Consider the following 15644-nt stretch of genomic DNA (forward strand, 5'->3'; position numbering starts at 1 on the left):
TAATTAAATTAAGGGACTCTCTTTAAACGCCCTAGACGCTAACTTTACTAAAGACAAGCGCGCCTCTGCTAATAATAGTTATAGCTCTAACAATAACTACTAAGCCTATGTTAAAGACGAAGAAGCTAACAACAAGGGATACGTAGTTAAGCCGGGCTATAGCTTAGATTTTTAGATGCTTCTAAACAAACTCGCGATATCTAGAAGCTAAAATAGAGTAAATTACTTAAGAAGACCCGTTTTGTAACAGAGCATTATAATTAACTTAAAGCTGTAGCAATGCAAGTGCTAGACGTTAATACTCTACAACTACAACAACACTACCTCTCCGCTAGTGCTATATATTCTAAAGGTAGCCTCTACTCTACCTTATAGCTGCAATTTAAATGTTAGCTAGCTACTCTAGTAGGTAAGAAGACAACAGCTTGCCTTGTTAATACAGGTGCTAGTGCCTACTTTATTAGCAGACAATAGGCTCTAGATTATAAGCTTAACTAGATAGCTACTTTACCTATTTAACTAACTCTCGCTAATAGTTACACTGTCGAATCTCTTACTAAAGCTGTAGAACTACCTGTTACCTACAGTTTCTATACAAGTAACGTCCTCTGTTACATCGCAAACATAGAACGCTTTAACGTTATTCTTAGAATAAACTAGATAGATTAATATAACTCTACCTTTAGCTTTAGCACTAAGCGCTCTATGTTATTTAATAGCCTTTATTACTACCTAAACTGTCTATATACTAGTATAATAGAAACTGTGTATAGTAACAACTGTCTTTCTAATAGTTACACCTAGAAGACAGACAAAAATATAGCTATTATAATAATAAGTGCGCACGCTGCTTGTCTTACAGCGAAGCGTTACTCTAAATAGATTATTTAGGTTAAACTACATTACTAGAACAAACTTAAGAAACCTTCTAATAAGGACTGCGACTTTGCTACCTTCTAGAACAACGTAGCCTGTTGTGCAGGTATATTCTAGAATAACTTTAATAAGTATATAGAGAAGCACAAGAAGGCTAAGATAACTAATAAGGAGCTAAAGAAACTTATACCTAACTAGTTATACTCTAAGATAAAAGAGATCTTTAGTCTCTGTCTCGCTAATATGCTGCCTCTCTGTTAACTAGGCATAGACTACGCTATTAACGTTAAGGCTAACAAGCCTTCTTAACTCTACATCTACGGACTTACGCGATAAGAAACAGAAGCTGTTAAGGCCTATATTAATAAGATAATAGGTAAGGGCTTTATTTAGCCTAGCACATCTCTTTACGTCTTACCTATTCTTGTTGTTAAAAAGCTAGAGGGTAGACTGCGCATTTGCGTTAATTACTACAGCCTTAACGCTATTACTAAGAAAAATTAGAATGCGCCGCTGTTAATTAAGGAGACTCTTGCACAGATATCTAAGGTTTGTATTATAAGTATTGTTAACGTTATCGCTGCCTTTAACTCTGTTAGAATTAAGGCAGGCAATAAAGAGAAGACTACCTTCTAGACAAGATATAGCTTGTATAAGTACCTTGTTATGCTGTTTAGCCTATGCAATGCTCTAGAGACGTTTTAGACGTTTATTAACAAGACTCTAAGAGAACACCTTAACAATATCTGTAGCGCGTATCTTAATAATGTTCTAATATATAGCGAGAATAAGTTGTTATACAAGGAATATATTCTTATAGTATTAAAGAAACTTTAAGACGCTAGTATGTATCTAGACGCTACTAAGTGCAAGTTTAAGGTTAAGCGTGTTAAGTATCTAGAACTTATTCTTACTACTAAAGAGCTTAAAATAGACTCTAAGAAAGTTGCTACTATTAGAGATTAGTCCCTCTCTTGCATAGTTAAAGACGTGCAGTCTTTCTTAGAATTTGTAAACTTCTACAGGCAGTTTATTAAGGGCTTTTTGTACTTAGCTAAAGCTCTTATAGAGCTTACTAGAAAAGACATAGATACTTGCAAGTCTTTTCCTCTCGCTAATAGTTTCGCTGCCTTTGTAGCCTTTTACTAGATTAAAGACGCCTTTGCTATAGCTAGTGTCTTAGCCTATTTTAACCTAGACCTAGAGTTCTAGCTAGAGACTAATGCGTTCAACTTTGTTATAGCCGCGATCTTGTCTTAAATGCATAACAGCGTTCTTAGGCCTATAGCCTTCTTGTTAAGAAAAATAACGCCTACTAAATGCAACTATAAGATCTATAACAAGAAGCTTCTCGCTATTGTTTAAGCTTTTAAAGAGTAGCGTTTTAAACTTGCTAGTACTAAAAACTCTATTAAAGTTCTGTCTAATTATTAAGCTCTTTAAACATTTATAACAAACAAACGTTTAAACTAATAGTAGGCTTAATAGGCTAAATTTCTCGCTAAGTTTAACTTTTACATTAAGTACTGTCTAGAAAAGCAAGAAACTAAATCTAACGCCCTTACACGTTGTTCTAGCGACTTACCCGCTAATTATAATAATAAACAGCAACGTTTCTAAGTCTAAACTATTATTAAGCTAGATTAGGTTAACCTAGATGCAAGAATCGCCTGTATGCAATTTAAAAAGGACGGAGGTAGCTGCTACGCCTTATACCTTGCACGCTGCTACTCTAGACACTTTAAAGACTCTATTACCTTAGCCTAAATAATGTACTAACTTAGCAAAGAAGACGCTGTTAGTAAAGCGTATGCAGAGTCTGCTTTAATAATATTATTCTTACACCTTGCTTCTCTTAACGTCGCCGACAAGAATCTATTAACCGCTATTTAAGAGGACTTATAGCTAATAATTAAAGTAGAGTACGCTAAGAAAGAAGATAGAATACTTAAGAAGCTTATTAAAGCTGTTTAGAACGGACTCCGTTGCATTCTACACAATCTTATTTACGGCAGCTACTATCTCTGCATTAAACTTAGTAACTACACTCTATAAGACAGCCTTTTGTACGTTAAAGACAAGGTCTACGTGCTAAGTTTAGGACTTGTTTGTACTAAAGTAATTGAACAAGCTTATTAGGCCTTCTGCAGTAGTTACAGCGGCAAACACGAATTGTATTTACGTCTCTCTTAATAGTACTATTAGCTAAAGATAATAACTAATATTGCATAGTATCTCCGCAACTATCTTACGTGCAAACGCACTAAGAGCTATTACAATAGAAGATATAGGCTTCTCTATCTACTGCCTGTTCTCTATAAGTACTAGTTCTGTATTTCTATAGACTTTATTACGCACCTACTACCTTGCTCTTATAATAGATAAGTATTTACTAACATTCTTGTTATTGTAGACAGGCTTACTAAAAAGAAGAAGTTTATTCTAATAGTAGCTCTTACTGTAGACGCACTAGTTTAAGCGTTTGTAGAGTACGTATAGAGGGAGAAGAGATACCTAGATAAAATAGTTACTAATTGTAGAAGCTAATTTACAGCCTACTTCTAGAAATAACTGTGTTAGCGACTAGGCACTTACCTAAAGTACTCTACTGTATTTTACCTATAGATAGACAGATAGACTAAGAACGCTAACGCGTACTTAAAGCAGTATCTCCGCGCATACGTTAACTACGAATAGAATAACTAGGCTCTATATCTTCTTATCGCGGAATTTAAAGCTAACTTAACTGTTAGTGTAAGTACCAGCGTCTCTCTGTTCTACGCTACTAAAGGGTACAAACTAAGGTTAGGCTTAGAGCCTTCTACTGCGATGTTACCTGCTAATGCTACTCTAGTACGCATAGACAAGACACGCGCTAATTAGCTCGCGCTATATATTAACTGCCTGCGCAAAGAGCTGCAACACTTAATAACCTAGGCACAAGCTAAATAAGCGGAATACGCTAACAAGGACTGTCTTCCCGCTTCTCTCTTTAAGGTTAGAGACATAGTTATACTTAACACTAGGAATATATAGATAGTCTAGCTAAATCGCTTATTAGACTTTAAGAACTGTAGTCCCTTTAAGATTATTTGCTCTATTAATAACCTAGCATACAAGCTATAGTTGCTAAAGAAGATAGGCTGCCTCTACAACGTCTTTTATCTCTAGTTGCTGCACTTACATTCTAAGAACTCTATGCCTAGACAAGTTAGAGATGCTAAAGAACCTGCAGCAGTACACCTAGATGTAGAGAATAACGAAGACTACGTTATTAAACGCATTAAAGACTGTAGAGTTAACAAGTAGATAAAGGACCTAGGTACTAAACGCAAGGGCCTTCTCTAGTATTAGGTTTAGTAGACTAATTACCTAGAAGGCTCTAACAATCTCTTATAAGAACTATATATAAACGTCGTTAGCAGCGCGGAAACTGTTCTAGAATACTACTGCTGCAATCTAACAAAACTAAAGCTGCATCTAACATTTAGAACCTTAGCGAGCTAACAAGACCTTATAATGCTAACGCTTAATAGTTTTACGCTGTAGGAAGCTACTTTACCGCTAATAGCTAGACGCAAGCACTTACGTTCTACCTTAACACTATGTTAATAATTAAGAAGAGTGCCTCTACGTTCTTGTCTTACTACGCTGTAAAGTAGCAACCTTCTGCGAGATCTGTTAAACGCTGCACTTAAGAGCTTAGGGCAACTGCTCTCCGCTAATATTATAATAGCTTTACGTACTAGAGGCTACAAGGAAACCTGTATATAATAGGTGCGTATAATAACGCTGTAATTTAGCCTTTAGGGGGTTACTACTTATCTATTGCAACTCTAGTTTAGCTAGGAAATAAAGCTGTCGCGATGTAGAGCGTACTACACTGCCTAGCAAGCTAACTACTAAATAGAATTGCGCAACGCTATGTTACCGTACCTACGTACACGAATACAAACCTACATTGTTACTATTAATCTACGCGTCTCTCTTAAAGCGAAGCCCCGCGAGCAACTAAGCCTGTAATAGAGGGATATAATAAGGATAAGAATAGAATACTAAGTAGTTAGCGTTGTGCTATTTAGCCTGCGTAGCTTTCGTAACACGGGCATTATATTTGTAATTGTAATTGTACTAACTTAGTATGTTGTACAGGGTAAAAAAGGATTGCAGAGCGTTAGAACTTACTCTTTTTAAAGGGGGGGGTAGTGTAAAGAATTAAACCCGCGATCTCTACCTAATTAGGCCTAGCTCTACATTAGGCAAGCGGCCTGTACGAGGAACATTAAAACCTCTGCGAGCACCTAGATAGACCTGTACGCAGAATCTTAATTGTTACTCGAACTTAACCTTTATAGTTACTACTAGTAATATCTACTACGTACTAAAGTAGCTAAACGTCTAGACTAGTAGTTTCTATACTATTATACTTTAGTTAGTCTATAGCTTCTATTAAAGTTAAAGCTATATTTAATACTTTATTAAAAGCTAGTCTAAAAAGTCTAGCTAATCTAATTCTTCTCTATTAGTAAAAAGTAGAGAAGTCTAATACTATACCTCTCTTACCTAATCTTTCTACTAAAGACTCTAAGTTAGTTATCTAGCTTCTTTAATTCTTTACTATTAGTAAGAAGTAGAAGACTACTAGCTCTATATTTCTCTTTCTAAAATATAGCTAGTAGCTTATTTATTAATAATTACTAATAGAAGTTTAAAGAGTAGTAAGAGTATAGAATAGTATATATAGAAAGAAGTATATAGTAAAAACTTTAATTCTAACTAACTAAACTCTACTCTCTTACTATAGTTAGTATTTAAACTCTAATCTATAACGCTGCTCTAATCTAATACTTAGGTTATTTCTCTAAGTAGTACTCTAAATAGCTAAAATAGAATATAGAAGCTAAACGCTCTAAAGCTAGTAAATATTTATATATTATAGTAGTAGCACTATATAAGTACTACTTACTTATATCTTATAAAGAAAAGAAAAAAGTAAGCTATTCTATATCTATTATTACCTACCTATTTACTTAACTTTTACTACTACACTTTTACTACTACTACGTAAGGTTACTTATAAGAGTAAGTAGAATTACTACCTAGCTTAGCGTAATCTCTATCTTCTTATTATTATTATTATTATTATTATACGCTAAAGATATAGAAAAGGTAGAAGTAGAAATAATAGGCGTAGGCGTAAGCGTAGGTGTAATTATTAATAGTAGTATAGCTACTATATACTAAGTATACTAAGTAAAGTTCTAAGATAAGCTATATTACTATTAGTATATAGTTACTAACTCTAATAATAGTAGTACTATACTTACTTACGCTTCTAAACTATACTAGATCTTAACTTACTTTAGTAGAGCTTATTCTATTACTATTACTACTATTACTACTATATAATAAATTATAGTAGTAGTACTAAGATTATAGCGTATAAAGCGCTAAATAGAAAGCTAAATAGAAGAAAGTTAGAAGTAGATATTTTAAGGTAGTTACTACTATTATTATTATTATTAATATAAAGAGTATTATATAATATAGAATTACTATAGGCTAAAGTTTTAATAGCTATAAGTAAGATTATAGTCTTAAAAAAGATATATTTATTACTTATTACTTATTACTTATTACTTCTTACTCTCTATTAATTATCTACCTTCTATACTTATATACTATATTACTATACTAGTAAAGCTAGTGTTATAGCTACTAATATAAAGTCTTTACTTATTATAACTTTATATTTCTACTAGCTCTCTTATACTTATATACTATATAAAGCCTTAAATCTAATTATTTTCTATTAATAATAGTCTAATATAGTACTACTATTTAGTATATTAGTTCTTTACTAGTCTAGTAACTCTTAGCTCTTAACTAAGATATCTACTTAACTACTAGATAGGTAATTTCTTATATATAAAGTTACTATTTTTTTTATATTTAAGTTTAAGTCTTATCTATTACTATCTTTTTTTTACTTATAATAAGTCTATAGTAGTATAATATATAAAGGCTTTAAGAGCTTATAAGTAGTAGTAGAATACTTATAAACTTAGAGTAGGTAAGTAGTAGTAGAATACTTATAAACTTAGAATAGGTAAGTAGTAGTAGAATACTTATAAACTTAGAATAGATAAGTAGTAGTAGAATACTTATAAACTTAGAATAGATAAGTAGTAGTAGAATATAAGAAGACCTAGGCTTATAAGTAGTAGTAGAATACTTTTATTATACTATAGTAGTAAAATACTTATAAACTTAGAATAAGTAAGTAGTAGTAGAATATAAAGAGACCTAGACTTATAAGTAGTAGTAGAATACTTTTATTATACTATAGTAGTAAAATACTTATAAACTTAGAATAAGTAAGTAGTAGTAGAATACTTTTATTATACTATAGTAGTAAGATACTTATAAACTTAGAGTAGGTAAGTAGTAGTAGAATACTTATAAACTTAGAATAAGTAAGTAGTAGTAGAATACTCTTATTATACTATAGTAGTAGAATACTTTTATTATACTATAGTAGTAGAATACTTTATATATACTATAAATACTATAGTAGTAGAATATACTAGATAGTTTATTATACTATAGTAGTAGAATACTTTATATATACTATAAATACTATAGTAGTAAAATATACTAAATATTTTATTATACTATAGTAGTAGAATACTTTGCGTATACTATAAATACTATAGTAGTAGAATATACTATAAATATCTTATTATACTATAGTAGTAGAATACGCTAAATATTCTATTAAGCTATAGTAGTAAAATGCGCTAAATATTTTATTAAGCTATAGTAGTAGAATGTTTATTTTATAAACTTATTTCTTAATTATTATATAAAGAGATATAAAGGTAGTAAGATACTAATAAATTACGTTTTAGAGTCTAATTATATTTTCTTTATATTAATATTTGTACGACAATCACTAAACAGGCCCTAAGAGACGAAGGAGCGCGTGGCGTAGCTCGAGACGGAATTGAGCGCACGTCGAAGGCGGGGCATGTGCGTGGGATTGCCGAAAGCGCTACCGCAGACAGATAGACTTTAGCAAGTCATTCCTTCAAATAGAAGTCTAGACTGCTTCCTGTACATCTTCTTGTCTGACATCTGTCGGGTTGTCGTCGTACACGATGCTGTTTGTCGAGTGCAAGGGCACCCCCTATGAGGTAAGTGTGACGCGTGACGTCATCACTGCCGCCGCGACGAAACGCGACAGCGACCAGGATCACGCTGATCTCGCACAGATTGGCTACCAACACGGTAAAGCCGCAAAATTACAGATTGCTCGTTGCATTGAGTTCTACGCGTGTCTCTTCCTGAAGAACTGCAAGAAGAGATGGCCGCAGGTCCTCCAACACGCGTCGACGTTTGAACAGCGAGCAAAGGCGCAATGGCCAAACTTCCATGAAGAGATGCAAGGCATTGCCGACGGCTCCGGACGCGAGTTGCTAGATATCGTAGCGATAAACGTCCGAACTGAGATCAACTTTGGCCTGTTCAGCGATGGCTGCACTGCCCTCGCGTGGCACACCCAGAACCGGGCATGGTTAGCGCAGAACTGGGATGTATGCAGCACCTCTAGAAGAACACGAAAGCGATGATTGTATGCTGACGGTGCCCAGTGGATGACCGAGCAGCAAGAGAACCTTATTGTTACCAAGATCACACAAGCGAACAAGCCCACTATAGTCCAAGTAACCGAGGCAGGCATAATCGGAAAGATCGGCTTCAACAGCAGCGGCGTAGGCACGCTGTTCAACGCCATAAAAGTTCACGGCGTGGATTCTACCCGAATGCCCGCTCACTTTGGCTTGAGATTGGCACTGGAGAGCACGTCAGTCGACGAAGCAGTACGCAAGCTGGAGAGTTTCGGCATGGCATCTTCAGCCCATATTCTCATAGCTGATGCAAACACGTCCTTGGGCTTAGAATTCACAAAGAGCACTTTTGCGCACGTGTTACCAGACTCTAGCTCAAGGGTCATTCACACGAACCACTTGCTGTTGGAGCACCCTGGCGAAATCGATACTGTATGGCTCAAGGACTCCATCACTAGGGTTGAAACAATGGCAACGAACGTTGGAGCACTGGGCGACGATCCGAGCTGGGAAGACGTGACTCAATTGTTCGCCGACGAGCAGAATGCGCCGGGTGCGATATGTAGGTGTGAGACCGAGGAGACTGGAAGTGGTACCCTGTTCAACATTGTTATGGACTTGAAAAGCAAGAAAGCAGTGCTGAAGATGGGAAGACCAACACAACCAGAGGAAACTCTGAGTCTAGAGCTATAGAGCAGATGTACTGCATACTCGTCTTTATTTGAACAAGATTCCAAACTCTTACACTTCCACAGGAATGCCGGCAGTCAAGTGGATAAAAGCCCATAACTAGGACACGTCAGATGTGCGTACGCTCGCATGAACTGCCTGTGCCACTGCACAATGTGTCAGGAGATCTATATGCTTATCGAAAGTCGTCACACGCGAGACTGATGTAGTTGACTGCGTCTCCAACTTGCCTCTCGAGTAAAGACGTCTTGTGACTACGTAGCCGGTATGTGTATAGGGCAATTCTCGTTCGTGAACGAATATGCAGATACTCTGCGGGTAAATGGCCCGTCCTTCCCCACCGCAGCGTGGGGGCTCAATGCGCTCTGTGTTGGCAGTGCAGCACTCTCGGCGCCGTCGAATCCACCCGACACCTTGGTAGACGCTGGACGTGACCGGGCGACTCCCGTGCCGCGTGCCCCGCATATGGGTACGCGGGAATAAGCCACGGCAAGCTTTGGCGAATGTAACCTCATGATTATCGACTGTGCGCCCAAGACGTGTCCAGTGACGTTTGGTTGCACGCATATTCACACATGTTGAAATCCAGTCAAAGTGTTGTCAAGCTTGATACTCAGCGGAAGTGTAGAGCAACAAAGTACCACTGAAGAGATGTAAACCCGCGACCCAAGGGTATTTCATTAGTCCAAACCGAAAATGCGCAACGATTCCACATGCTAGCTAAGTAAATCAGTACAGTGCTGTAATGTCATCAAGTTGAAAGACGTAAATGCCGATGAGAGAGGAAACGTGATCGAGAAACGCCAAAGAGTACTATAACTCCGGTGTCATGTCCATATTATCATTCAAAGAGAACTCCGCATTCCAATCGGAAGGCGCGAGATTGTAAGAGTACGCACCCAGTGGGTCTGGTGCATCGATCGCCGAGGTGGGGTTGAAGACTGTCCAGAACTGGTAAGCCTCGTCGATCTCTGTAAGTATAGAGGGCGGCACTTGGTAGTCGTAGAGATTGCTCGCATCAGAGACCGTTTGTTGGAGTGTTGGCGGACAATAGCTCGCTCTCTGATTCAGGAATTCAAGGTATTCCTTCTTGACCGGAAGGAGTAGTCGCTCGTACTCTTCGAAACACCTTTTCGCGGCTGCCCATCGCTCTGAGATGGACAAGAAGCATTTCGAAAAGACGTGCATCCATTCTTCAACTTGTTGCCATGAGTATTGGTCCGCAACTTCTTTCGGACAGCGCTGCAAACCTTGCAAGAATATGAGCGCACAATTGAAGACATGATGGCATGGATGGAAGACGTATTTGATCTTTCCCGCTTCTGCCTCAGATTGCTGAAAGTAGCCGTCAGCAACCTTGACGGCATTGAGTAGAGCGATCATCATTTGCTCTTTACTTGGGTTCGGCAGTCGTCGAGAGGTGCGATGCAACAAGGACAAGACGTAAGGGGTTGCGATGTCGGAGTATAAGCGCATCTCAGTCCATCGTGCATTCAAGCTACGATCTTTGTTGGCCTCTGAAGCTGCATATATCTCGCGTTGCCAATCTGACATTGCATTGATAGTGTGTTGTACCCACTCCTCCAACGAGGAGCACTCTTGAGATATAGGGTCTTCATGCCACAAGACGGATATGACGTCAGCTTCGATAAGGCGAAAGCGACAAATGATACGCTGCGTGAATTTCGATAGTCGTCCAGTCGGTGATATGCTAGATTGCGTAATGGCGGTGTCGTCAATCTCCATGGGAAAATGAACATCTATGCGCCCAACCGGAAGACTTGTAGGGCGTAGAAATATGCAGCAGACGCCAACTTCCATCTCCCATGCACACCAAAATATACGTCGTCGCATGTCGCGTTGGTAAACGGAGACTTTAGCATCATTGGGCAGCTCTTGGTGCAATCCGAGGTCAATGACTGCTTGGCTGATGAGACCTGTCATGAGCCATAGATCGGCCATCTTAGGATTCAGGAAGATGTATTGGGTTAGTAGCAGTATAGCTTGTAGTCCAGCAATATCGTTGGTTGCAACCTCTGGAATCCATTGCATGGCGTGTCGAACAAGCTGATATGCAAGGTCGTTTGCCTTCTGCACATTATTCCGTGCGCTTGTTGTTAGTGAGATGGCCATGATGATGCAGACTATGTATCGATTTCGGAACGAGTCTTCATTTGGCGTTGCTGCTTTCTTGTGATAGATGGAGTTGAAAGCAGTTGTCACGTCGTTTCGATGGTAGATGGGGTATTGTGTGATGACGCGATCTAGGTAGTTTTGGAGTAGTTTGTTGGCGCCAACCTCGTCAGGCATGAGGTCATAGAACAGCCCCTTGGTCTGCTGAGGGTTCAAGATGGATCTGGGGTGGTTTTCGTTCAGATCGTTGGAAAGAACAGGTCCCTTTTTCGAAGGCAGCCTCGTGCCTCTGATGACGCACTGTAGGAAGGGCCGAGCTTTGCACACACCAAGGAAAGAAGGCGTGATGTCTTGCATGACCTGGTTGACGAGGCTGTCGGCGAAGGCACATTTCTCTGGACGCCAATTCCCCGGCCTCGAGTCAGATGCGTGAGAATCTGCCGGGGATGACAGAGTAGCACTTGACTGTCCTAGAGATGGCAGCGTCGAGGGCGTGCTGCTTTGGCCCTCGAGCCGCGCGATGTGCGCTTCCAGAAAGTCGGCAATAGAGCGCGGAGCTTCTTGCTGGGTTGAAGAATCGAATCCCACACACTGGACGCTAGCATCTACGCAACGCGTGCAGGCGGGAACCTTGCCATCACACTTGATGGAGTCAGTACATGTATGACGGGGGCAGAGGAAAGCGTCTACCGAGAGTTTACGCTTCCGACAGCGAGCACAGGCCAGCACGCGACGACGGACTTTGGTGCGGTTCTGCATGGCCAACCTCGAGCGTCTGGCGTCTGTACCACGATGGCGCCGTTGTCATGGCGGAGATGAAGGACTTGCTGGCGGTGATGATTCCCGATGGCTGGTGTTCTCGAACGAAGGACGGGATGCTGGCATGTGGGCGGACTGTGGGCACGCGGGATGCAGGCGGCCGGGGTGATCGCTTCTGTGTTGGGACGCCCTAGCCAGATAAGATCGTCGTCGCTCGCCATCCACTCCGCCCAGGCCTCCCATCGCGTCTCCGACCATTGTCGCTGACATGACGACGGCGCGCGATGGATCGTAGTACAGACGACAGCTCTGCTAGACCTTGACCCGTACCTGTCGCCTCCTTGCAAACTGCCCACTCCGATGGCCGCCGCGACCTCGAAGCCCCCCACGCTCGATCTAGATGCTCTGATTCAGGTAACGCCGCCGTCTCCGCAATTCGCCATCGTGCACTTACACTTCCCCAGAGTCTCCCCGCATGCAAGCGATGCCGAGAGTGTCGCCGCGGATGCGATACCTTATTGCCCAAGTGCAGGTACATGGCTTCTCTGTCCCACCCTGCGCGTCCTGCTAACGTTGTCAGGCAATGCACCAAAGCCGGCGTGGAATGCATGTTCTACGACCACGGACGCAATCAGCTGCTGCCGCGAAGGTGAGCAGACGAGGCTTGTCCTCGAACTCGTACTAAGACATGCCCAGCTACATCAGCGAGCTAGTAGATCGTGTGCGCAATTTGTCCAGTGGCCATGGGTCGCCAGCGACATCCGGCGGGCTCACGGACAATGGCGCCTTTGCTACACACGTCAAAACAGAATTCATCGCTTCTGAAGTTCCTCGATACGAACATCACTTCGCCGAAGCGGGAAACAGCTATCGATACCTTGGCGCTGAATCCTGCCTTCTCAAATCCCCCAGACTACACACTGCGCACGAAAATCGTGCCGTGCAGACTGACGAAGAGCTTGACGACTGGCACTACAGCAACAAAGATTCGCCCGAGAAGCAGTATGAGCTGGTGCAACTCTATCTCGAAACTGTGCAACCTATATATCCAATCTTGGATGCATCGCTCCGCTATCTCGGACCTGACGTACCTGGTGACCTGACGGACACCGAGAAATTCTCGTTGTATATGATATATTCCATAGCATGCTACATCCTTCCCAACACTCGTAAAAAGCAACCTCCTGATACTTGCTGGAACCCTAGGGGTAGGCTCACATACCACCAGGCCAATTCCATTAGATACCGGGCCCTTGCCACTCAGTACTTTGCAGATGCTATGGAACACCTCGAGTTAGCAACAATGGAACCAAACATCGACACAATCCGGTCGGTTCTTCTCCTCGCTATCAATAGCTCATTCGACCCAATAGCTGGCAACATTGGCCAGCAGATAGCTCTCGCAGGCCGTCTTGCATTCGATCTCGAGTCGAAAAGAGCGTTACAGGAGCTGGATCCCGACGATGTACAGCTACTGCGAGCCATGCACATGACCATATTCTGTCTTGAGAACCAGATTGCATCTACACTAGATAGACCTGCATTGTTTCCAGAGCCGGTGAGTCTAATAGCTGTGCAACCTTCTGGAGATTATGGCTCATCTATGGCAGGATGAAGAAATGTGTTTCGACAAAGAAAAGCCCGCGGAATACCTCTGCTCATTATATCGCATGCAAAATCGCTTCCGCAAAGGCGACCACATCGCCAAGGAGAACGTCAAGAAGCTGTTACCGCTATTTGACGAGAGAGACGAGCTACTCCCTGTCATACGCATTACCTTACACATAACACATTTGTTGCTGAATCCTTGTTGGGGGAGTGCATGGCATGTGCTGTACGTAATATCCGCATGCCTTGAAGGATGTCAAACTAACCATCACAAACAGAGAGGCTGTAGTGAGTTTCGGCGGCATCCATGTCTTCGTCACGCCACATTGGGTATACCGAGCAGGCACAGTGCTCATACAGAACATGCCGGCAATCTTTGGCGGGAACCTTATCCAGTTGTACTCCAACGCGCTCCTCGTTCTCGAGCTCTCTTCCTGGAGGTGGCCAAGCTCCGCTGCCCTCTCAGCCTCCCTAGTCGATCTCATGCAACACATGAAAACGAAGTATAGACCAGACTGGTCCGACAAACTTCAACAAGGCGACGTAAGAATATGACCTCCTGGCTAGTTGCGACTGCGAGCAAATCCCGTCTTTCATTTCCATCATCCTAATAGACCCCTCAGATGTCCTCTAGTTCCGCCGCGGAGAATATACGACAGACTCAAGCCCGGGGTCAAGGAGACATCGAAATCGTTCATTCCAGGTCCCGAGAATTGCCTCTCACTCCCCAGTCCTAATGTGAGAGATATCTGGATGCTCTCGTCTTATGGAATCATTATACCTTTCGGCGATGCTTGTATCATACGTCGCTGGAGCAGAATATGTTGGGCGATGAAGGGACTAAGGAAAGCTTTGGTCCACCAGGACAACGGGCACGTCTCTGTAACACGCATCATGAAACAATGCACAGAGAAGGGAAATATTCGCAAGATCCATGGGATAAGGTCGGTTGCCGTGGCATGCCATGGACTGGCAGAAGTTAGTGGCGTCCAACTACATGCGACCTATTACTTTGCCAACGAGTTACGAAGTACATGGCTACGTAACGATAAGATGCGTGTCCATACATCTCTCGACCATAACTCTCCGCCAGAGACTACTTCCATTAAGGCTATTGGTCATCTCTATAACGTTCTCTTCCTTCGAACCATTCACGTCGATCTGGATGTAATTTAGTGTTGGATCTTTCGTAACGTTTTACATACTCACATCGATCAAAATGCCGCGCTCACGATAAACTTCCTCCACGGGCAAAGTTTCTTCCTCATATTCAGAGAAGCGCCGCTCAAATTTCTCATCGCTATCGTTGCTATCCCGGGCTCGAGCCGAGTATCTGGCTTTGGCATTCTGTTTGCTGACGCGTAACGATAATACGATGTCTGGTTTTGCATTGGTGTTACTCCCGCTTGCGATGGGCAGATCTTTGGGAAATGGCCAGACGTTCCATGATTCTAGTTGCTCGGTGCTTCGTGGGAATCCATCCACCAGGATGCCGGCCTTGGGTGGTTGTTGGGACAATGCATCTTTGATTGCGCGCGCAATGAAAGGGTTTAACTCTTCTGATGTCAAGAACCCCTGGTTGTCGAGTTTGTCCTGGATAGTCACTGCGAGCGGTGCGTTGACATTTTCACGCATCCAGCTCCGCAGATTGTCGCCGACAGAGTAGTGTACCAGGTTATGGTCTCGAGCTAGGCGCGTACACAGTGTTCCCTTCCCCGCACCAGGTGCGCCTAGTCATGGGTTACTTTGAAGTCTAAAGAGAGAAGCTGAGCAGTATACCTAGTACGAACGCGATAGCAAAGCCGCGAGGGGATTCCTTGGTCTGATCTGAGGCTGCCATGGTACCGATAGCTGCTGGTAATGCGACCACAAGAACTGTACTTCCCATCCGAGGTAGGGAGTGTCGCGGTGGGGCACAGTAAGATTGTGGAAGGTGCTTGGTATGTGCTT

General features: G+C 41.7%; 3 protein-coding genes across 3 annotated transcripts; 2 read left to right on the forward strand and 1 right to left on the reverse strand.

The window, feature by feature from the left end:
* Positions 1-8036: 8036 nt before the first annotated feature.
* Positions 8037-9197, forward strand: J4E78_008164 (uncharacterized protein; the record flags this gene model as incomplete). The annotated part of the gene is made up of 3 exons (XM_049368766.1): positions 8037-8072; positions 8151-8471; positions 8529-9197. The coding sequence occupies 3 exons, from the start codon at positions 8037-8039 to the stop codon at positions 9195-9197; spliced, it is 1026 nt and encodes a 341-aa protein (XP_049219731.1).
* An 810-nt stretch (positions 9198-10007) lies between these two features.
* J4E78_008165 (uncharacterized protein) lies at positions 10008-12086 on the reverse strand (the record flags this gene model as incomplete). The annotated part of the gene is made up of 2 exons (XM_049368767.1): positions 10008-11969; positions 12018-12086. 2 exons carry the CDS (start codon positions 12084-12086, stop codon positions 10008-10010), a joined length of 2031 nt encoding a protein of 676 aa, XP_049219732.1.
* A 360-nt stretch (positions 12087-12446) lies between these two features.
* On the forward strand, positions 12447-14431 carry J4E78_008166 (uncharacterized protein; the record flags this gene model as incomplete). The annotated part of the gene is made up of 7 exons (XM_049368768.1): positions 12447-12500; positions 12551-12618; positions 12667-12735; positions 12783-13644; positions 13697-13920; positions 13973-14237; positions 14318-14431. The coding sequence occupies 7 exons, from the start codon at positions 12447-12449 to the stop codon at positions 14429-14431; spliced, it is 1656 nt and encodes a 551-aa protein (XP_049219733.1).
* Between the last annotated feature and the right edge of the window lie 1213 nt (positions 14432-15644).

The sequence above is a fragment of the Alternaria triticimaculans genome (genome assembly GCF_023758025.1).
Source record: "Alternaria triticimaculans strain BMP 0046 chromosome Unknown scaffold_13, whole genome shotgun sequence".
Taxonomy (NCBI): domain Eukaryota; kingdom Fungi; phylum Ascomycota; class Dothideomycetes; order Pleosporales; family Pleosporaceae; genus Alternaria; species Alternaria triticimaculans.